Raw genomic sequence first — 24,182 nt, 5'->3', positions numbered from 1 at the left:
AGAAATTTTTGAAATGGTGTATCTTTGGCTATGTATATTTTCACCAAAAAAAGAAAAAAAAAGGTCAAGAAGGGAGAGGGTTGACATGTTGTGGGGTTGTTAACCAATGTCACAAAACAATATGTGGACTACTGTTTCATGAGAAGCTATTTGTTCTGTAAGCCTTCACCTGAAGTACAATTAAAAAAAAAAAAAGCAAAATTCAGGTTTGGTCTTAGTCTACAGATATGAGGTGAAAATGAAATTTATTTTCGCATCTTATTTGTATTAGGTTTGCAAACACATTTTATTTCTGATAGTTCAAAAAGTACAGTAGATGCAAATAGAAGGCTGTACTACTTGTTCCGGACACAAGAGCCTTTTCATTACAAGGTTAAAACAGATACCTGCATCTTTAAAAATACTGGAAAGTTTTTTTAAAAGCTCTTATTTTAGAGGTTTTTTTTTTTAATCTCTCTGACAGCACATATAAAAAAAAATCTTTTTTAAAGTTTTTCAATGCTAGAATTATATTCTTTATAATCCTATTTTATAATCTCAGATTGATCCTCATAATAGTTATAGTTCATGAAACAGGACACATTGTCTGTGCACTGACTATTTTCTTTCATTTTTACTCCAACAGGAAACTAAAACCCAGTGTGTACGAATTGCTACAAAAGGTAAGATGTTTGGTGCTTCTTTTTTTTTTTAACTCCATTTCCCCACTTCTAAGATGAAAAAGCTTTGTTCCCTGCTTCAGGGCTAATTAGACGTGGCATTTCTATTAAAGAGTATTTGTAGTAAGGCCCAGTTAAACTGCCAGCCAAGTCCTCAGCCTCACTTGGGTGTCTTTAGCATGTAATGGGGTGCCATTTTCCATCCCCTAGTACTTCACTGGAGGAATCTTGTTATGAGAATAGGAAGGATTTAGGAAGCCTTAAAAGAGCTTACTTCTGCCATTTAGAGTCTGAAAGGTCTGGTGCTGCTGATCAGCCACTGTATTAGGAAAAGCTCAGCAATATCAGCTCAGAATAGTAAGTTGCTTATGTAATAACCCTCTGTTACTCTCTGTGGTAGACAATTAAACATACAAAGAACCAAGCTAGCTCATGCGTATGTAAAAATATAGGCATAGAAGTTGGTCCGCATCTTCATCAGTAGGGCAGTTTGGTTATGGACGGTTTGCTTTTTTTTTTTTCCATTAATTCAACTGATGAGAAGAAGTTATATCTGTGCTGGCTAATGACCAGGGCAATCCTTAATGACTCTGCATATTCTGGTTTAGTTGCCTAGATTCTTTGAGAAGAAAAAATGTTTTCATCTTTGAAAGAGTACTAGTGCTCAGAGTGGGGGAACGGTCTCTTGTATCTGCTATGCTTATAATCCTTCATTTAAGAGACATTTTATTGTGCCAATAAGAGAGAGAGAGAGAAAGCTACTTGGTGTATTCTAGCAAGAGAAGCAAGTAAAAGCTTCCTGCATGCTGACGTGGCTCTCCTGAGAGAGTTGATTCTCTGGTGATTTGCTGCCAGAATTAGCATTAGACCCACATTCATGAGCAGTAGTCAGTTTGTTGGGATTAAAAATGAATGGCCATATTCTGTTTGTGCTGGCATCTTTCTTTCCATCATTATTCTCCATCTAATCATCAATCTGCTCAATTAAGCATATGTGTTTAACTCTTGATTTGTAAAGGCAATAAAGAAAGATTGTTTTCCTTTGATTCATGAGAATTAATAAAGAGGCTTCACAGGGAAGAAAATACACTTTTCAGTTCAAATATGAAGATGCGTCACGATAGTTAAAAGAAGAAAGCAAACTAAGGTGACTTAAAGAAGGGAAAGAGAAAACATATGGAAATGCATATAACGTATAAGCATTTATTTTATTTTAAAAATTTAGCTCATAGACCAGGAGTTAAGAATTGAAATTTTTCGAAGATAATGACAGAAGACACTTAGGTGTATATCAGCTATGCTTTTACAGATTTAAAATGGACTCAGAAATGTAAAAGGGTCTCACGTTAGCCTCCCCGAGATTCTTTAGATATTGTCATGCTGTATTGATAGCTGTAAATAAAGTTCTAACTCAATGATTTAATTGCTTGCTTTACCACGAGTAGTTTCAGTGCCGTTTTGTCCCTCTCTCAATACAAATAAAAGTACAATGATAAATACAATATCTGTTTAGACTACAGGAAGATTGAGATCATGGAAATCTATCTTACCATGTAACATAGAATGTTTGCCAGAATCTCAGAGGTGGGAAGAGTCTATCTGTGCTGTACTTCTGCCTCTCGGATTGGCAATATGGTGTCGTGAGTAAGAGCAAGAGCTCTGGCCCCAGAATTTCTGGATTCAAATCCTGACTAGTTCTTTGGCATTTTACAAATTATTTAATCCCTCATCGCAAAAATAAGAAAAATAGTGTTCCTACCCTTTACTATTATTGTGAAGATTAAAAAAAACTTATATACCTAAATTGCCTGAATAGTGCTTATCATTTTGTAAGTACTACAGAAGGGTTATCTACTATTTTTATCATTACAATTATTATAATTATTTTGCATCTTACTTCAGAAGGGCATAATTTGGGTTATGCACTTATGAAAGAAATATATATACAAAAAAAAAAAACAAACTTTTATGATGTATATGGTTTGGCAAAAACAAAAGGGGCATTTTTTTTTTTTTGTTTAATGTTGCTGTCCAGATCTAAAGTAATTCTTCCTCTGAACAATTAGCATTTTTCCACATAGGCAAAACCACACTTATTAAGGTAACATCAGCTCATTGCCTGACACCATTTTAAACTAACACCATGTAAGCGTGGTGAGCTTTGGCATGAAATTTCTCAGTATGAACGTAAGTGTTCTGGTAGGGCATTTTCAAACATCTTGGATGTATTTTCAGAAATGTCCCTTTTTATGGCAGATGCGTTCTGAAGACATACTTAATAATCCAAATGACATGGCCATTTTGACTGTGACAGGGCATGAGGACACCTTCAAGGGGAAGGATACAGGACATAGTAGCCATAAGGCTCCCTCTTCCCTGAGCCTTCTGTAGTTAGGGAATATGGGATTACTTAGGGATTTAAAATACTTCTGAAATAATTTGTTAAAAACACTTGAGAACTTTCTAAGAATTAATACCTTATTTAGCATTACTTGCCTGACTATACTTTGATTCATTATATTTATTAGTCCCCATGGAATTATGAAGCAAATTATGTTTATCCATTACCTGTTTATATTTTCACCATCTTTCTACATCCAATATATGTGTGATTCAGGCTTGCACAAACCTGAATGTTCGCTGTAGAATACGCAAGATTAGATGTTTGAGGGCATATGTTAGGTATGGGAATGAAAGGAAGATAAAGGTTGAAGAATGAAAATAAATGATAATATATACCTCGAGAATTGTGGTGGTAAATAGAAAGAGCACTGAACAGAAGATTAAGGAACTATAGAAAGAGTAAACCTTGGGGACATTCTACCTATCCATAAAAACCTGACCTTAGTCCCATCTCATTGAATAATACTCCTTGCCCGTATTAGCAATGTGCAGAATCAAAGCGGGAAAACAATAGAAAGTAGGGGAAAGAGGAAGGGTAAAAGAAAGGATAAGCCTAATAGAAGCATCTGTAGGTCATTCCAAAAATTATATTATGCTTAGAAAAAAACTGCAATAAAATGGGCACCTTATCTAAGAAAAGAAAAAGACATACCCACCCACCTTGCTACCTTACCTCAAGATTTATTATAGGATAAAGGCATATCTTCTGAGTACTAGCCAGTAAAGGAGCCAGGAGTTTAGAAATACAATAAACAGTGAGGAAAATGTTTATGCAACGATTATGTCAAGTGCAAAGAATCTTGAGAAAATAAGGAAGAGATGGAAACAAATAAAAGTACAAGAACACACTGGTAAAGGATTTTGTAACCCTAAATACATGAATGGTTAGAACCTGATAGAAAAAAATATATATCCAACTCCCTACCCATTACTTAAGGAGCCCTGGTAGCACAGTGGTAAAGTGCTTGACGGCTAACCAAAAGGTCGGTGGTTCAAACCCACCAGCGGCTCCGTGGGAGAAAGATGTGGCACTCTGCTTCCATAAAGAAACCCTGTGGGGCAGTTCTACTCTGTCCTATAGGGTCGCTATGAGTTGGAATCAGCTCGACAGCACCTACCAACAACAACAACCTATTACTTAAGATTCAAGCCAAATATAAATTATAAAAATGAAGCTAAATGTTATAGGAACACTATCTTTGTATGTGTTAGTTGTAGATTGTTTTTAGATTAAAATATCCCATTTTATTTTTTGTCACTGTCTTAGGATATTTTTTTTTCCTCATCCTTTGATGAGTCTTTATGAGTGGTTTGGAGGTGGAGTCTATTGGCTTTTGACAAAAAAAAAAAAAAAAAACTATGTAACTTTTCTATTCACTGAGGATGCTGTTCAATTTAGATGTTTTAATGGAATAGTTTCTTAAAACTGAAAGTGCCATAATACATAGAATAAAGTACATGTGGTAGGATTTTATTAATTTTTATTTTAAACTTATTTATCTCATTACACATTAAAATCAAGTAATTCAAGGATTTAGTTTGGATAGAGATTGTAAAAGTCAAAAGGTCTAATCAGCATCTTTTAGAAATATGAAACATAGCTTCAGGGGAGTTAAATGTCTATTTAAAATGTTGTTTCGTACCCTGTGGCTTGTGATAAAGCCAGTATTATAAGCCAGGCCTACTGGCTCTCTCAGTCCATGGTTATTCCTTCCCCTGCCTGCTGAATGTCCTCCTTGGGTATGGTTCCATGTTGGTAGGAATATGAAATTAAACAGATATGATACTTGCCCTCTTGGAGCTTTGACGCTTTTAAGTAGTATGTGAAATTTAAATAAAATACGATGCAAAATGTGCTGTGTCCAAAAGAAAACGGCAAAGTTGCTGGGAACAAGTGCGATGAGCAAAGGTTGTATCCCAGTGCAAGCAACATTAGCCTGGAATTCAAAAAGTCCTAGATTAAAGCCCTGCTTCTGCTATTTATTAGCTATTAGGCCTTGAGCAAGTTACCTAACCTCTCTGTGCCTAAATTTTCTTGTATATAAAATGGAAATGGGATTGAAAATCATTAATTTTCAGAATTAATGAAAGGAGCAGAAATAATACGTATGAACTTGCTGGCATAGTACCTAATAAGTGAGACATTTGTAATAAATGGTAGCTATTAAAACTTTTGTTGCTATTATTATCATTATTAATATTAACCATAATTACTTATGGTTGAAAAACTAAAAGAAGGATTTTATGGAGGAGGTATTCAAACTACACATTTTAAAGATAGATATTATTTTGAAAGTTAGATATGAAAGGGAAGGCAATCCACATTACAAGTAATTAGGTAAAATAAAAGCTGCAGGACTTTAAAGTATATTATACATCTAAAGAATTACAATTACTATTGTGTCCTAAAATCTGTAGTTCAGGCAATGGGAAGAGTGGAGGAGTTTTGGGAATATGTTTATTTATAGTCTGAAGGCAGAATATTCCCTAGGGAAAACTCCATTTTTGCTCCTAAAGCCATCAACTGATTGGTTGAGGCCCACCCACATTATAAAGGGTAATCTACTTTGCTTAAGGTCAGCTGATTTAATCACATGTATCTATTTCATAACCGCATCTAGACTAATGTTTGACCAAACAACTGGGCCCCTTAGCCTAGCCAAGTAGACACATAAAATTAATCATCATACTTCCCTTCCTTCATTTTCTGAATAAATCTACTAAAACCATTGAGGTGGAGCAGAGACATTCATGCCGGTAGGAATGTGGGGAGCAGCCTTGACAGAGCCTGAGAAGCCTGGCATGGGGGGTCAGATACTAAGCAGATTCAGAAAGTCATCAACACAGGGGTGGGGGGATGGCACAACCTGGTGTGAGAAGTCAGAGCCCAAGCAAGGTAAAGAGCTTGACACTGGGGAGTCAGAGTCTGAGTGGAGTGAGGAAGGTTTTCACCAGGACGACGATCTATGCAAGTTGTCAGAGTCTAATCAGACTAGAAGAACTTCCACACAGAGGGTTGCCAGGTGCAGGGTGCCTGAGTCTGAGTTGGATGAAGAGGACAACCACACAGGGAAGGAAGTGACAGCAGAGACAGCTGAGAATACCTACCAGAGGACTGATTCAATATATAAATGAATTAAGGAAAATCATAGCAAGGTTTCTCAAAGTCAGAGAAAGGGATACAAATATGCAAAGGGAGAAACTAGAATGAACCCTGAGTTATTGGATTGGAATTGGAAGTGCTGATGTGATTTCATGGTTTTCACATATATAAAGAAATACATAGGCATAGAAAATAAACATAGATGAAATTGTGTACATGTGTGTGTGTTTCCATAGCTCAATCCACTGAGGGCCCTCCACTGACTGAATAAAGATCAATTGGCGCATCAGAATAAATAATGGTAGTAATAGGTTATAACACTGAATAACATAGGAAATCATGAGTCTTTCCAGATATAAATAAATATAAATACAAAGGAGATTAGAGACAGGATGTTTACATAGTTTCAGAGTATCTCCCCATGAGAACTCATTAATTGCAAAGGAGAAAAGATTAACTTCATAGTAGAAAAGCCTGGCAGATACTTTAATCAAGTGATCAAAGGGAACAACATCAGTAATGGGAACATCAACATCAATATTGCACACCACAAGATTGCAATGAGAAGAGCACAGTGTCACTTTTGTGATATTCCTGCCAAAGATACATAACCTCTATCTAACCATGAAGAAACATCAGACAAATCCAAATTATAGACATTCTACAGCATTTCTGGCCTGTAATCTTCAGAAACATTAAGGTCATGAAAGTGAAGGGAAGGCTGAAGGAGACCAAAGAGACATAACAACTAAATACAACACATGTTTCTGATCTGTATCATTTTGGTATAAAGGACATCATTGGGACAGTTTACAAAACTTGAATGGATCCTGAGGTTTTTAGATAGTAGTAATGTATCAGAGTAATTTTTCTCATTTTGATGGTTGTTTTGTATTGTAGAGGAAAATGTTCTTATTTGTAGGAAGTACACACTAAAGTATTCTGGATGATGGAAGCATCAGATCAGCAACTTACTCTTACATGGTTAAGTGAAAAAAAGCCATGTGTACTATATTTTCAAATTTTCTGTAAGTTTGTGATTTTTTTCAAAATAAAAAAAATATATTTAAAAGCTCTTACACTAAAACAAGTGAGAAAAGAGTAGAGCTTTTAATAGGGAATGCATAAAAGGATGTAGAAACATAATGGAGAAAGAATCAGCATGCTTGGAGTCTTCTGGGAGCAAGGAAGCTAAAGTGTTGAATGTGATGCTGAACTGCCTGAGCTGGCCCTACTAGGAAGATTTCGTGTCAGTCAGAGACAGAAAAGACAAGAACCCAAGAATGACATTTTTTCAAAAAATTATTAATTTCATTTTGGAAATGTCAAGTATGGGGTCCCAGATGAATTCAAGACAAATAGAAAAGCAGAAATTAAAATTTAGAGAAAAGTCTGACACTAGAGAATTTAGACCTAGGAGCTACAGTTAAAGCTTTGGGAGTGGTGGAAATACCTAAAGAAGATATTATAGAAAGATGAGAGGACATCTAATTGAGAGAGTAGGAGGAGGAAAAAGCTCTAGAGAAGAAGCTAAAATACAAGTGATCAGACTGAAAGGTACATAACCAGTAGAGTGCCTTGTCAAAACCAAGGAAAGAAGATATTTCAGAAAGGGATTTAGGAGCAGTAATTAATCATTTTAAGTGGCGTAGAAAGTTCCAAGAAAATAGGATTGAGAAGAGGCAACTGGCTTCGGAAATTGCGATGGCCATGGTTGAGTTTACCTGTGTTTTAGTGACTATATAAAGGCATTCAACTGTGTGGATCATAAAAAATTATGGATAACATTGCGAAGAATGGGAATTCCAAAACACTTAATTGTGCTTAAGAGGAACGTGTACTTAGACCAAGAGGCAGTCGTTCGAACAGAGCAAGGACATACTGCATGGCTTAAAGTTAGGAAAGGTGAGCTTCAGGGTTGTATCCTTTCACCATACCTATTCAATCTGTATGCTGAGCAAATAATTTGAGAAACTGGACTATATGAAGAGGAATGGGGCATCAGGATTGGAGGAAGACTGATTAACAACCCGTGTTATGCATATGACACAACCTTGCTTGCTGAAAGTGATGAGAACTTGAAGCAGTTACTGATGAAGATCAAAGACTACTGCCTTCAGTATGGATTACACCTCAACATAAAGAGGACAAGTATCCTAACAACTGGACCAGTAAGCAACATCATGATAAATGGAGAAAAGTTTGAAGTCAGGGATTTCATTTTACTTAGATCCGCTATCAGCACCCACAGGAGCAGCAGTCAAGAAATCAAAAGACGCATTGCATTGGGCAAATGTGCTGCAAAAGACCTCTTTAAAGTTTTGGAAAGGAAAGATGTCACCTTGAAGACTAAGGTACTCCTGATCCAAGCCATGGTGTTTTCATTTGCCTCATATGCATTCTAAAGCTGGACAATGAATAAGGAAGTCTGAAGAAGAATTGACACCTTTGAATTTTGGTGTTGGTGAAGAAAATTGAATATACCATGGACTGCCAAAAGAACTAACAGATCTGTCTTGGAAGAAGTACAGTCAGAATGCTCCTTAGTAAAGATGGTGAGACTACATCTCACATACTTTGGAAGTGTTATCAGGAGGGATCAGTCCCTGGAGAAGGACATCATGCCTGGTAAAGTAGAGGGCCAGCAAAAAGGAAGAAGACCCTCAACAAGATGGATTGACACAGTGTCTGCAACAATGGGCTCAAACATAACAACAATTGTGAGGATGGTGCAAGACCAGGCAGTGTTTCATTCCATTGTACATAGGGTCGCTATAAGTTGGAACCAACTCGATGGCACCTAAAAACAACAACATGGTTAAGTTTGGGAAGGGAACATTCAGTAGAACAGTTGGACATGAAGATAGTGGGTGGAAGCAATACCTCAAGGATTTGCGGATTGAATAGGAGCTGTGAAAATGGCAGGCACTGAGGTAGACTATTCATTCCAGAAATTTATCACTGTTGGGACGAAGATTATTAGGACTCTAAGTTAGAGAAGAATCAATAAGTGTGGTGGAGACTTGAGCATGTTTGTTGAGCAAAGGAACGATACCAATAGAGCCCAATTATTGAAGATACATAAGAGAATAAATTCTCAGAAGTAAATAATGATAGAATCAAACAAAGGGAGAAATCAGTATTTTAAAATGGGGGGAATAGTTGAACCTGTGACATAAACAGAAGGACAAGTGACACTAACAGGAAAATTTGAGGAGAAGAGTCCAATTAGATGATTTATGTCAACAAATTAGATTAAGCCTTGTACAAAAAGTATCAGAAGCGCAACAGGAGACCAGAAAATTTTTTTAAAAAAGGTTTAAAATTTTTTTGTGGGGAATATTAAGGAATTTAAAAGCCAAAAACAAGTAACAAGACATATTTGAATAGCATGATCATCTTGAAAACTTTTTGACATGTGAGAATTGTTCTAAAAATTTTCCAGTGTAGTAGATTATCTGTTCCTGCCTTCTGGGAACTTATACCCAATGGCAGCCAGCACATAAAGCATATACAGACATTGATTTGAGTACTTTTTAAAAATATAAATTAAATAATCAACATCAGAGTATCTGGAGTAAATAGCAATATGAATACGAATTATGAGACAAGTGAAGAAGAGTTATGTCCAGTGCAGTACAGATAATTTTGCTGCTCTCTTACTCTTATTTGGGAAACAGGTCCCTGTGAAGATAGACTTTAGGATAGAGTAGGGCTTATCAAAATTATACTGGAAGTCATGAAAGTCATTTATAAGATAACAAATCCCAAACCAAAAGTGTTGTTGTGAACGTATGAAAAGGAATTTAGTCAGCTGTATCTTTGAAAAGCAAAAAAGGAGAATAAGTCTCAGAAAAGATGTTTGCGTTACATGAAGAACAAGAGGCAGCACTAGAAGGTCACTTGTACATTGAGGTGGCAGCCCTGTGCAGCTTGCTCACGCACAGCCGCTCTCTAGACCCGGATCTCTCTAACCACCACTGAAAGAAGTACTGTGTTTAGACTGTTTGATATTGGTTTGATTCCTGTCTTTTTGCATATAATTTATAACAGTGCCCTAATTCAGTACACACACACACACACACACACACACACACACACAAACAGAAAACAATTTGCAAATCAGCAGCTAAAAACCTTGTGCCATAGTGCCATGAACAATTTATACTGTGATACCGTGACAACTTTATTTTCTTCTCAAGGAAGTTATTTCAATGTGTGACACTTTTATCGTTCCATTTAAATATACTGATTCATGCAAATATTATATCAATTATAATCAATTTATTCATAGGATTTTCGAAAGTCTGTAGAAGTATGCTTTATCCATATTAAACTAACAAAGCATGCATTTAAATTGAAATTTTATTATATCTTGCTCAATAATATATAGTATTTCATGTCATTTAAAATTTTCCCAATATGTAAATAATCATTTGTAGAACCATGTGCTCAATTACATAAAATTGTTCTTAATGTAAAACCAACAGGCATTAATAAGAAATCAAGATTTAGAATATGGCTAAGAAAGAAAACCAACAGTATGTGAAATTGAAAATATTATAATCTGTTTATGTAAATAGCTTACATTTTGAAACTATTTTGGTTGTGCCTAATTTCTCCTTCATATATATATATTTCTGTATTTTTAGAAGAAAACCAGTTACTTAACATTTATCTTGATGGAGGTTTCTATGTTGGTTAAATCAGTCCATTAAAAAAAAAAAAGAAACAGGCATTTCCATTGATAAAAGTTAGTTTTCATAGATGCTGTTGTTTGCCTACCCATTAGACATTCTTTGACTTATTCCTATTTCATTTGTACACCAGCATTCCAGCCATTCATTTAACAAATACTTATTAGATGGCTATTTTATACCAGATGGAATCCCTGGGAGGTGCACATGGTGAATGTGGTGCTAATCAAAAGGTTGGGGGTTCGAGCCCACCACAGGCCACCTCAGAAGAAAGGCCTGGTGATCTCCTTCCAGAAAAGCAGTCATTGAAAACGCTATGTAACACAGTTCTTCTCTGACACAAATGGGGTTACTGTGAGTTGGTGATGGTAGTAAATTCTCTGGAGAAAAATAAAGCAGTTGGGATAGGGGGCTAGGGAATGCTGGGGGTCTGTGGCATTATTCTCACCCTGGGAATGTTCTAAGTTAGGTCATTATTTATTCAGAATATTACTTACATCCTTTCCCACTCTTTAAAAAAATATTGACTTCAATCCTAGCATGCAGTTTAAACATGTATTCCTGTGTTAAGAAACTGTCACAAAGGCATAAGTGTGTAAGGAATATTTTATCCAAAATATATGATGAGACATAGAAAGCCTAGTGCATTTTAGTTTCTTCCTTTATTCTCCCTTCCTTCATTTGTTGTTTATTCCTAACTACTGGTTTTTTTAAAAAGCATTTTCTTCATAATCTTAATTTTGTATCATACTGCTTTTTTGGACATCTTTCATTGGTGCCCTTTTCTTTGAGTGTGCAGATGGATGAAAATGCCTTTTTAAGTGACAGACATTCAAAAATAACAAACCCAAGAAGGAAAGGAACACTTAATCTGTCAAAAAGTTACAGTAAAACCATGGAAGCTCCATTTGGTCGTACCATGTGTTATGAAAGCTATTTGACTGAACTCATCCTCACCGTATATTCCACTGGTGAATTTGAACTTGAGAACTCAGCAGTCTCAGCTCTGAAACTGCATTCTTGCACTTTATCCCTTACAGAGTACAACAAAGGTGAAGTGTGCCTTAAAGGCAGGGGTGAAGCCTAAAGAAAAAATATATATATATTTCAATGGGTTTCGGTATCTACGAACATTAATTTCTTAAATTGTAGTAAGATACTTGTTTTCTATTTAGCCAGCTACATGTTAAACAAAACATTAAAGCATCAGGAAGAAATTTTCAGATTCCTTTATACCACTTTTTCAAGCTGATGGAAAGTACGGTCAACTGATTACTAGTCACTGTGGATGATAGTTTAGTTTGGCCATTCAGAATCTTTGGGCAGGGGTGTGGCTTTTCTTGGCCCTTAGGAAGGAATTGCTTTGAGGAAGCTACCAGCCCTTCTGAAAAACATGTAATCGTTGAGAATAACTTTGTTTCTTTCCTCTGAATTTCTAAGCTGTCTTTTATCCTGCAAGGAAACAAGTGTGCATCATTCTTCCTGCCTCTCGGATCTATGTACTAGTTTTCAAAAATTAATCTTATTTGGGGTTTCGTTTTTCTTGAACTCAAAAAGGAGGAAATTACAGAAAAGTGTATTAGTAATAGAGTAATAGACTACAGCCTGAGGGAAATGAAAGCTTATCTAAGCGAAGCCAAGCTAGGAACAAGTGCAATTTTAATAAAGCTTAAATCAGTGGTTCATGATTTGGAACTAACCTCTGATAGGCACTAATATTTCCTACTGCTTTGTCAAAGACCTTATCATTGTGGAAAAAAAAAAAAAAAAAAAGATTCTCTTGATGTAGAGGAAGTTACAAAAAAAGGAACAGCTAATAGATTTTTTTTCTTTCTGTTTCAAAAACTGAAGTATATTTTTACTTTTGAAGAACTAGAGTAGAATAAAAATATATTTCCAAAATGGGTTTGAAGACTAATGATTGGCAAACTTATTGATCAGAAGTTTCTTAGAAGGACTATCTGGATGGACTGTAACAGTTATGAGGTTAGGGATGTCAGCCTGCTTGTATTTGTTAAGTCATTGCCTGATACTTAATGAAAATGCAGTCAAACTCTTTGGAATGGATGGACTAAATAATATTTTTGTTGTTAGAATTATTCTACTTCTCAGCGCCTTAAGAATATATTAGTTTTCTTTTTTTCTATTACATTTTCATTTTGTTGATGTAATTTAGAAACAATATAAAGTGTTTATCTTCTACACAGAAAAAAAAAGAAAATAAATATGAATAAATATTTTGCCGTCTTAGTATTTCAAACAACTCTAGCTTCCCCCAAATATAAACTACTCTACACTCTTAGAATATGCAAAATGTAGAAAGAAAGGTTTTGCCTAAGTTCTTAATTTCACCATTTCTTATATTTTCACCTTTCTTCTTCATGAGAATAACTTAAAAAATAGTTAAATTTTTACCGTTTCCCCTGAGAAAATATCATCATTATTGTAAACAGAGGAAGCACGTGCTATAGAAGTCCTTGACATTGAGAAGCTTATCATCTAATAATAAATATAATAAAACCTGAGAAAAATTACAGACTACCAGAAACACAATAAAGAATTGTGTATGTAATGTACATAGGTGTATTATATGTAAATATTCTACTAAAGGATTGAGAAGTTTTCAAAAAAACAGTTCAGCAAATGTTACTTATGAAAATTTCCGAGAAGTGATGAATTCTCATCTGTCTTAAGTCAGTTGAATTTTTTTTTTTAATTTTTTTATTGTACTTTAGATGAAGGTTTACAGAACAAATAGTTTCACATTAAACAGTCAGTACACATATCGTTTCATGACATTGGTTAACAACCCCACGACATGTCAACACTCTCCCTTCTCAACCTTGGAGGACTTTTTCAGTTGAATTTTTAACTATGCGAATGGCATATACAAAAGTAGACAGGTTGCAACTAACAAGTGAGATGAGAATTTCTCTAACCATTCATTTAAGCAACAAAAATTTTTGGAGCACCACCTCTGTACCAGCCATGATTGTAGGTTACAGAACTAGAATGGTGAATACTCTCAAGGAGCTTATATTTTAGCTGGTGAGGCAGAAAATATATGAGTACAAATCAAATAATCTATATAGTTTTCAAATTTTGGTACACTCAATGAAGAATAAAGCAAGATGATGTGATTTTGAGTGACTTTTGGAAGTAGAGCTAATTTTGACAGGATTTCAGATAAACTATCTCTAAGATGATGTTTGAGCTGAGACTTAAATGAAAAAATGGGCCTTTCATACGTAATTTGGAGCCCTAGTGGCACAGTAGTTAAGTGTTCGGCTGCTAACCAAAAAGTCGGCAGTTCAAATCCACAAACCAGCAACAGGTTTATATATAAATTGCCAACAGAGCCTTCCAATGAGAAAAAACAGCAAATGCAAAGACATCGAAGTAGGAACAAACTTTTGCATGTTTGAAAAATGGAGAGGAGACTGTGTAGATGGAATCTATTGAGGAACACGGAAAGTCATTGGAGATGAATATAGAGAGGTAGGCAGGTGCACATCATGATGGCCGTGTAAACTGTAGTAAGGAGTTTGCCTTTTAAGTCTAAAATACAGCCATTGGAGTATTTAAGCAGAGAGTCATGTGATTTCAGTTATGTTTTTAAGGATCACGCTGAATGCTGCATGAATAATAGATTGTAATATTGTCAGATTATGTTAAAAGAGTGCATGCTGCTTATAAGGAGATGGCAGTTGTACCTGCAACACTGGTTGTTAGAACTAACGCATTGACAGTGGAAATGAGAGTGAAATGGGCATATTTAATATTCTTAGAGATAAATGCATAAGCCTTGATCATAGGTTAAATGTACTATATGAGGGAAAAAAGAAAAATTAAGGATGACAAAGTCTTGGCTTGGGCAACTAGGTGGATGATGTTGCCATTTCATTTGATTGTGTGAGATCATAGAAAATTGTCATCTTTGAAATCTAAGAAAGATAAAATTGAAATCCATGAGTCATTTCAATACTATTTGCATAAGATGAAGACTGAAAGTGTAAGGTTTGATATGGTAGAAAAATCAATTTCTTCATTAGAAAATAGAATCAGAATTTTCAAACTCAAAAGTAATTCAGAGAGTATATATTCCAAAGATTTTCCTAATTTATCTGGCAAGCATTTTAGGGATTTCAGGAACATTTATTCTACATTTGTAAAATAACTGTTGTAGAATAAACTACTTTTTAATAAAAACAATGCATACATAGACAAATCTGTTCTATACCAAATATTAAAAAAATCTCTTAAATTTTGCCAAAAAGTTTATTTCTGAGAAGATATAAAAATAAAACGTTTCCTTCTACTTCTCTTTAATTAGAAATTGCAAAGTTACTAAAATGATAGTATCATTTGTGACTACATGTATGGATAATGTGCAATCAAAAGGAATTATTAAACAGATTTCTGTAATGCTGCAGCTGCCACTGTAACCCCTGCTTTCAAGTTTGCCTCTGAACTTTTCTCATGTTTTCACTGATATACTTTATAGTAAGTAAGGGAAATGGTAATAAGTAAATCTGAACTTATAAACTTATATTAATAAAATACTTATATTCCATTTAGTATTTCTTTTACAATATAGTTTTAGGCAAAAAAGTTTGGAACCCCTGATTTTAGTCAGTGCCCTTGTATGGATGTTCATGAACTGCTGTTCATTGATGATTTGATTTTCTGAGGTAGAACAAACTTGAAAGTGTACTTTTTAAAAATATATCAAATTTATTCCATACCGCCTATCTAGAATCACCGGTTTAAATACTTATACATATTTGGTCCTCATATTCATGTCAGTCAGGACAATGTGATTACTAGAGGTCTACAGTTTTAATCATTTCTTTAAAGTGATTAAAGAACAATCCAGAGATTTTCTTATTTGATAAAGTATTCTGATAACATCAAACTGAACATGTGATTTGTTATCAGGAAGAATTTTATTATTTAGAGTTTCGTTCATATAATATCAAAAGCAAAGTAATATAACTTATTGTCTTTAATTCTACAAATATTGCCTTAAGTGAATGAGACTCAGATTAGTCCATTACTCATATTTCCATAGATATTTAGGAGCAAGAGTCAGAAACAATGCTATCTGACAGGGCAAAGATGGCAAAACTCTTGGGTTAGGGTTATCCCTCTATGTAATCCCTTTTTAAAGCTGTCATTCAAAACTGAGCCAGTTAACATATCTAGAGAATTATATTGCATTAAATAGATGCGTGATTTATAATAGGAGTAATTCTTGATTTGGGCCTCTGAGTCTGCTGAATAATGACCCCTCAAAGATGTCCATTTTCTCATCTCCAGGGCTCTGAATGTGTTGTTTTACAAGGCAAAAGAGACTTTGCAGATGTGATTAAGGATTTTGAGATGGGGACACTATCCTGGATTATCCTGGTGGACTCAGTGTAATCACAAGGGTCATTAAAGAGGACAGCCAGCAAACCGGAGTCAGAGAAGGGATGTGAAAAGGGAAAAAGGAGTTGTTATGATGGAAACAGGTTGGAGTGATACACCATGAAGAAGGAGGAAAGGGCCACCAGTCAAGGAATGTAGGCAGCCTCTAGAATATGGAAAAGGCAGGGAAACAGATTATCTCCCCTGGAGCTTCCAGAAGGAATGCAGCACCGACAAAACTTTGATTTTCACCCGTAAGACTCATTTTGGACCTCTGATCTCTAGAACCGAAGGAAGTAAATTTGTGTTGTTTTAACCCACTAAATGTGTGGTACTTTGTTTCAGTAGCAATAGAAAGCTAAAAAGATTTTGGCACCTGGAATTGGGGTGCTGCTGTAACTAGTGCCTAAAAATGTAGAAGTAGCTTTGAAAGTGGACAGTGGGCAGAGTCTGGAAAATTTTGAGGAGCATGATAAAAAATAACCTAGATTGCCTGTACAGAAAATAGAAATATGGATGTTAAAGATGCTACCAGAGAGGATTCGGAAGGAAGTGAGAAGCATAGTAGAAAAAACCTATATCATCTTAGGGTATGACTATCTAAATAGTCATAAACAAACTGTTAACAAAAATATGAGTACCAAAACCTGTGCTTGGTGGGGGCTCAGAAGGAAATGAGGGACATGGCACTGTAGTTAAGGAGAACCTTGTTATGTAATGGCAGAAAATTAGATAAATTGTGTTCTGCAGCTATGTGGAAAGCAAAACTTGTAAGCAATAAAAAGTGTTGAAAGTACATTTTTTCCAAATCCTATTATTATTGTTTTTATATAGTGGCAGTACAAATTCCCTATTTTAATATTTGATTTTGAGGAAGGCAAATGCTAAATTGCAGAAAAGTTTAAGTATTTTTATTCTTAACAATTAAAAACAGGTCTTTAGAGTGAACTTCTGAATCAATAAGACTATATTAGTTTTATTGCAATATTATAGTAATATGAGCATCGCCTCTCTTTTTTTCTATATTCATCCTATTGTAGGGAAAAAGATTAAAATCCAGTCTGGCCTCATTGAAACACATTTGCAGAGTGTTGTAGGCATTAATTTGTAATTGTTGCTCTATAACAGACAAATGAAATATTCGTTATCACCCATCAATTTAGTGTCTGAAGTTATTAATTCTATTTCATTTTTAATGAAATCTGGATTAATTTAAAGATTATCTCCCTGATTTAATAAATGACATTAGCGTAGGAAGTTAATTGTGTCTTTCTTGAATGACTAGTGACCACTATGTATGATTGAGGATAGAAGGAATAGATAGTAAATTGGATATTTTTCCCATTTGTTTCATGTGTTTAAGACTATTTTAGAGGAGTGAAGTATTTTTTGTGATCTGTTTTCTCAAATACATTATGTATTCCCTGTAGAACTAATAAAAAATCATGAAGAAATTCTAATTCATTTTAAATGAAAACTTCTCAGATTTTGTGAAAACAGGATATAAAAAATACCACATACTTGAGCACTTACACAGCTTTGTATGTTTTCATTTTAAAGACAGAGGTTAGCCAAACCTCTAAATAATTCCAAATAAATCACCTCCTGTTTTTGACACAGAACTTGACTAAGCTTCAAATTTTGGAATATTGTTTCACTTCTTATATTTCCTCTTGTTTATTCAGAAGCTCCTGCTGAATTTACTAGTTTTAAAAAAAGTTATTTCTGCTTGGTTTATGTAGAAATTCTATATCAACAGTTAAAGAAATACAGAAAACCATGTGTTGGCAAGTATGATGATAGAGGTGCTAAAGTGATCCTCATCAGATTTTCTATATCCCTGGTAGTAGACATCACGCTTGGTAAGGTAGAACATCAGCGGAAATGGAGAAGACCCTTGACGAGATGGATTGACCCAGTGGCTGCAACAATGGGCTTAGGCATAATGATTGTGAGGATGGCACAGGACTGGGCAGTGTTTTCGTTCTGTTGTATGTAGGGTCTCTATGAGTCGGGACCGACTTGACAGCACCTAACAACAAACAACAACAGAAAGAAGTTTACAGTTTGAATATTAATGACCCTTCAGTAAGTACACAAATTGTCTTTAAGACAATGCTGCTTGTTCTGGTTGTTGCTTTTGTGTGCAGGTGTGTCTTCCATATTGTAAATTCAGAAAGATTATATTTAATTGCTAGCCACAGCTGTTATTTACACCTGGCTTTGCATCTTTGCCTCTTAAAAATCCAGTCTTGGACTTAGTTTGAGGAAACCACTCAATTCTTTTATACTTTCTGCTTTCCTGGTGCATTTGATACTGTTATTTCTGGATCAAAACCCAACTGGGCTATGCTTTTTAGGTAGAGTTTCATTGTATTAGTAGCACTTCCATCTCTTCACCCTGATAACCATCATCTCAGATCTAAGTCTTTTATAAAAAGCAGCTTCTGTATTGTTCCGTTATTAGTTTTCTGACTAGTTCAAGTATTAGGGGAGATAGTCTGAAGTAAATGTGGCTTCACTGTTGGTGGTCTAAGAGTGTACTACACACTAGAGCAAATAAGAAAATTGTAATAGAGAGAAAGAAAATTAAAAGGCCATAAGAAATATGTAGCTAAAACCTCACTTCACCTAATTCAGGCTTCTACTTCAGGCTATCCTAGCACATCACCTCTCAGAAGTGATAATAGTAGCAAGTACTTTATTGTTGTGAGATTTTGTAATTTAAAATTAAGTATGGTGAACAGCAGTCATCACTTGAATGCATCTGAACTTGTCCATTGCTTAAGGTTGTGCAACTAACTATTCCAACAACTGCTAAACACTGGGAATTTGATCATCCATTCAGAAAATATTTATTGTGTGTTTATTCTCTGTCAGGCACTAAGCCAGATATTGAGCTCCATAGAGAGGATTGTGGGAGAGAAAACATGACACCTGTATGCAGTAAACACTGTGCAGAGCAGGTCTGGGATACAAATAGATATGGACTACATCTGCCTTAAAACTTGAGAAATCATCCATCTCATGGAGTTTCTACAACTCTGCCAATATCTGTTCTTCCCTTTTCATTTTGGTAGAATATTTATAATTTATGCTAGAGCCTTGCTCTAATTTTAGAATTGACCGTTAACCACTGTTAAACAAACATATTCTTGTCTGAAAAGTATAGGCTTTTTGGTTTAGATTTTATAAAACAAATCACCAATATAATGTGTAGAAATAAAAGGTATATATTTAGTTAAAATGAGGATATCGTTGTTGACTTATTTATGATCATAGAGACATATATATTTTTATATGTCTATAGGTGGAAAGATACACAGATTTTTTTAAATGCTATTATTCTATAATATTGGTCTGAAACTAGCATTTTTCAACTTAAAATATGGTTTGGAAATATTTTCAGGTTACCAAAAAAAAACTAAACCCGTTGCCATCGAGTCAATTCCGATTCATAGAGACCCTATAGAACAGAGTAGAACTACCCCGTAGGGTTTCCAAGGAGCACCTGATTGATTCAAACTGCCGAACTTTTGGTTAGCAGCCATAGCGCTCTCAACCACTACGTCAGCAAGGTTTCCATTTTTAAGTTAGAGAATATAAATATTCTATTGTATGAATGTTATGTTTAATCATTCCTGTGTTGATAGTCATGTGAAACAAAAATTTTGCCAATGAGTCAACTCCGACTCATGATGACTTCATCAGTGTCAGGGTAGAACTGCCCCATAGGGTTTTCAATGGCTGATTTTTCGAGAGTAGATTTCTAGGCCTTTCTTCCACAGTACCTCTGGGTGGACTTGAACATGCTTGGTTAGCGGCAGAGAATGTTAACCATTTGCACCACTATATTTCTTTGTACTACATGCGGTAAGGTAATAAACATTCTTAGCTAAGATCTTTGCCTTCTCTGTCATAGGATAAATTCCTAGAAGCATATTACTAGGTCATATGATATGTATATTCTTTTAAATAATTATAGCCAAATTATCCTCCTAAAGAATTATACAAATTTACGTTTCAAACAACACTGGATTAAGATGCTCCATACGGTTATCACTACTAATTGTTACTGGTCTTTTACATTTTGCCTGTCTAATAGGCAAATATAATTAACATTTTATGGTTTCTTTTTTATTAACAAATGATGAGATTGTTCTAAAACTCTTCCATAAAGAAAGAGAAGATGTTCATATGCACACAATCAACTGTTCAATTTATGTAGAACATTTTGTTTCAAGTTGATGAATGGCCACATCAGCAAACTTTCATATTTGCTGCTTAGGGAAGTCCTGGAAATACTTTAGTTTGCTTTGGAAGTTTCAAGTGCATAGTGGTTCTGTCACAATTCCTGAGCTGTAATAGATTCTAAGTCATATATGCTTATGATACTAATTTATGAATCACTGACAGTCTCTGATTTCATAAGTCTTCAGACATTTTCACATAAAGTGGGGAAACATCCCTAGAGAGTTTTAGGGAATTTTCTCAAGAAGCATACAAAACCACTACTTGTAACTCAAAATTACTTTCCTTAATTCCAAAAGAAAGAAAAAAAGTGAATTTATATAATTCCATAATGAAAACAGTATTTTTTATTGTTTAAAAAAAAAATGTGTCCAAAATAGTTAATTAACATTGAATAAATCATGAGTAGCCACACAAGTAACTTGAAATTGATTAGGTAAGCCAGTTGGCAGTACCAAGTGGGGAGAGTATTTTTGTATTTGCTGCTAAGAGTGATTTTTTTTTAAATCTAGCTTAAAGTAACTATTTGAAAAAATCTCACGGTACTTTTCAGAAAGGCAACAAGATGAATGTTACAACAGTCATTAAAAAATACACAAAATACATTTCATATTTTAAATTTCATCTAAAAATATCTACATCTCTCCTAAGATAAATAACCAATTTGATAAAAGAAATATATGTAGATCGTAAGCTCAGTTCACTTTGACTTGTGTTTACCAGGTGCTTTGATAGAAGTTTTTTCAGTGTTCAGTATAATGGTGTCCGTGTTTCCCATTGCTATGAAACATCTAGGCTATATATCCTGTTCGTTGATAAAAAGCATATGGTTTTGGAAATCTGTGTTAAAACCAGATGGAAAATTTTGGTAAAGCACAATTTTGGTTTTACTGCGAATATAATAATTGTTTTAAAAATCTTATGGAATAAAGTCCGATTTCGCCATGATACATACAGTCATTTTAAAAAATATACAGGCAGTCCCCAGTTCTGAATGTCCAACTTAAGTACAATCCATAGTTACGAATCAACCCCCATAAAGCCTATTGTATTAAAAATTCAAAGTAGCTATAATGGTTCATAATAACAAATGGGCACTACTTTGCAAGCCATATCAAAACATTATTATTATTATTACTGTATTATAATGTTAACGATGTTTTAGTTTATATGGAAGTGTTTCTTTAATGTTTTTATATATAGAAAGGTACACTACATAGTATATACTAAGAGAAACATTTGACTAGCTGACGTTAGATACAAACAGTACTTCAGTGTTTCGGCTTACGTACAAATTCGAGTTAAAGACAAACAGGAAGGGAACTCGTTTGTGATCCGGGGACTGCCTGTGTTGCAAAGAATATCGCAAAATGTTTCACATTGCTGAACTCTGAATTGCTTCTTGTTTTTAGTTTCACAGGAATTCAGTTTTAGAATTGACCAAATAACTACTGTGCATCTCCCTAACCTATTGTCCCAAACAAGAAGTCTATTTATGACAATGATGCTTAAATGATTTTTGCAGATACTCTGAAACTGACTTCTTTTTTTTTCTTTCTCTAAATCAATACTTCATTACAAATATGTAGAAAATCCTAATTATGCTAGACTTATTTCCTAAATGTGTTGTTGTCATGTGAATCATAAGAAATTCTGTTAGGTATTTTTAATATTATTTTATGATATACATTCATAACCTTGATCGGTGAATGTTCTAGGAAGCTCTGAGGAGAGTTCTGAAGTTTCAAATTGGGTAACTCTCTCAGAGGACTGACTTGCCTCACATTTGCGTTGTGCTTTTGTTTGGATCCATTCACAGGAGCAGTTGCCCATCATGCAAGGAATCAGAAAATGGCCTAAATTAACTTTTCTGCAGGAAGTAAAGGGACCTCAGGATAAGAGACTCCTGTTTCAAATTTCCCCTGAGATGTAAATTAATTCAGTCTTAATCTGGGATGGCTTAAATGATTTAGTATATAATGTCTCTAGTTTCCCCCAAATAGAATCTTTCAGTGACAGAGACTTTGGTCTGGCGATCAAATATACAGCCTGCTTGTAAGAGGAGGCAGGAAAATCTGATTAGCTCAAAATAAAAGGACACAGGAGCACAGTGAATGAGACTTACTTCCAAGCACAACCAAAAGAATGAGTTTTGGAGAGGTAGAAGACTGAGAGAAGTCAGGTCATTTACCTTCAAAAAGATCAGAGACTGGTAGTCCTTTTTATAATTTTGTGATGTACCTATTTGCCATTTTTGTTGATTTCCCATATTTGTTTCAGTATTCTATTTTATTAAGTACTTACCATAGATAGGCTCAGGAATACAAAGATGAATAAGATATGTTTACTGACCATCGAGCACTCATATCCTAATCACATTTCTATATTCTTTCTTTTTCTTGCCATTTTCCAGTGATGAAGGTTAACTTCTCTCTTTTATTTATTACCAGGAACTTTTACTTCTCAACAAATCTCTTTATTGTGATCATTTCTCACCTATAAAGTTAGTGTTCTCTGTACAACTATGTTGTTAGTAGCCATCATACAGTTTGGTTATTCATAAGTATTTTTCTGCAAAGCATCTTTTTGCATGTAGCTGCTCAGAGAAGTATGAGTTGACCACCATGGTGTATGTGTCCCTATGACTCAGTACTTTCATTGGACTCATTTTTCCATGGCTCTGACTTTCTGTTCATTGGTTGTGGTTCTTAGGTACTGTCTAGTCACTTTCGACTCATAGCAACCCCATGTGACAGAGTAAAACTGCCCTATAGCGTTTTCTTGGCTGTAATCTTTATGGAAGCAGATCACCAGGTCTTTCTACTGAGAAGCTGCTGGGTGGGTTCTAACTGCCAACCTTTAAGTTAGCAGCAGGGAATTTGTACCACCAGCCTATGTCTTTTTTTGTTCATATTTTGAGGCATGCTATGGAACAGAGGTTCCCAACCCTACCAGACCCCAGAAGTAAGATATGTTTTGTAAGACCCTCTCTTTACTACCATGAAACAAACTCCATTCAATGTACCAACCTACATAATTTTAAAAAATAATCAGGAAACATTCCTAACTTTAACATAAAGGAGAGCTAAAAGGAATAATTTAAAATAATATATATTTCATTATTTAATTTTATTGTGATTTAGGTGAAAGTTTACAGCACAAATTAGTTTCTCATTGAACAGTTAATACACAAATTGTATTGTGACATTGTTGGACTTCTTCTTTCATTACCATCAGTTCTTGATCATATGCTATCTCCTGAAATGGTTGAAGGTCAACTCTAGTTCCTTCCATCTTCTTTTGATGTTTCCTGTGATATTGAATTTTTTGCCCATAGAATCCTTCAATATTGCAACTCCAGGCTTAAATTTTTTCATTTCTTTCAGCTTGAGAAATGCCGAGCGTGTTCTTCCCTTTTGGTTTTCTAACTACAGGTCTTTGCACATGTCATTATAATACTTTACTTTGTCTTCTCCATCCACCCTTTGACATCTTATGTTCAGCTCTTTTACTGCATCATCTCTTCCTTTCTCTTTAGCCACTCAATGTTCAAGAGCAAGTTTCAGAGTCTCTTCTGACATCCACTTTGGTCTTTTCTTTCTTTCCTGTCTTTTTAATGACCTCTTGCTTTCTTCATGTATGATGTCCTTGATGTCATTC

The 24,182-nt window shown here is 34.8% G+C and overlaps 1 protein-coding gene across 1 annotated transcript in view; it reads left to right on the top strand.

Moving 5' to 3' along the window:
• The window catches only part of PTPRK (protein tyrosine phosphatase receptor type K), a 542,545-nt gene that overhangs the window by 438,398 nt on the left and 79,965 nt on the right, over window positions 1–24,182 (top strand). Inside the window, exon 12 of the mRNA XM_023724464.1 lies at window positions 626–662. Within this exon, the coding sequence (XP_023580232.1) occupies window positions 626–662 (37 nt within the window). The remainder of the gene's footprint in view (window positions 1–625; window positions 663–24,182) is intronic.

This window comes from Trichechus manatus, unplaced genomic scaffold, assembly GCF_000243295.1.
Source record: "Trichechus manatus latirostris isolate Lorelei unplaced genomic scaffold, TriManLat1.0 scaffold00248, whole genome shotgun sequence".
NCBI classification, from domain to species: Eukaryota; Metazoa; Chordata; class Mammalia; order Sirenia; family Trichechidae; genus Trichechus; species Trichechus manatus.
Note: the sequence above shows the minus strand (reverse complement) of the source record. Positions and strands in the feature narration are given on the sequence as shown.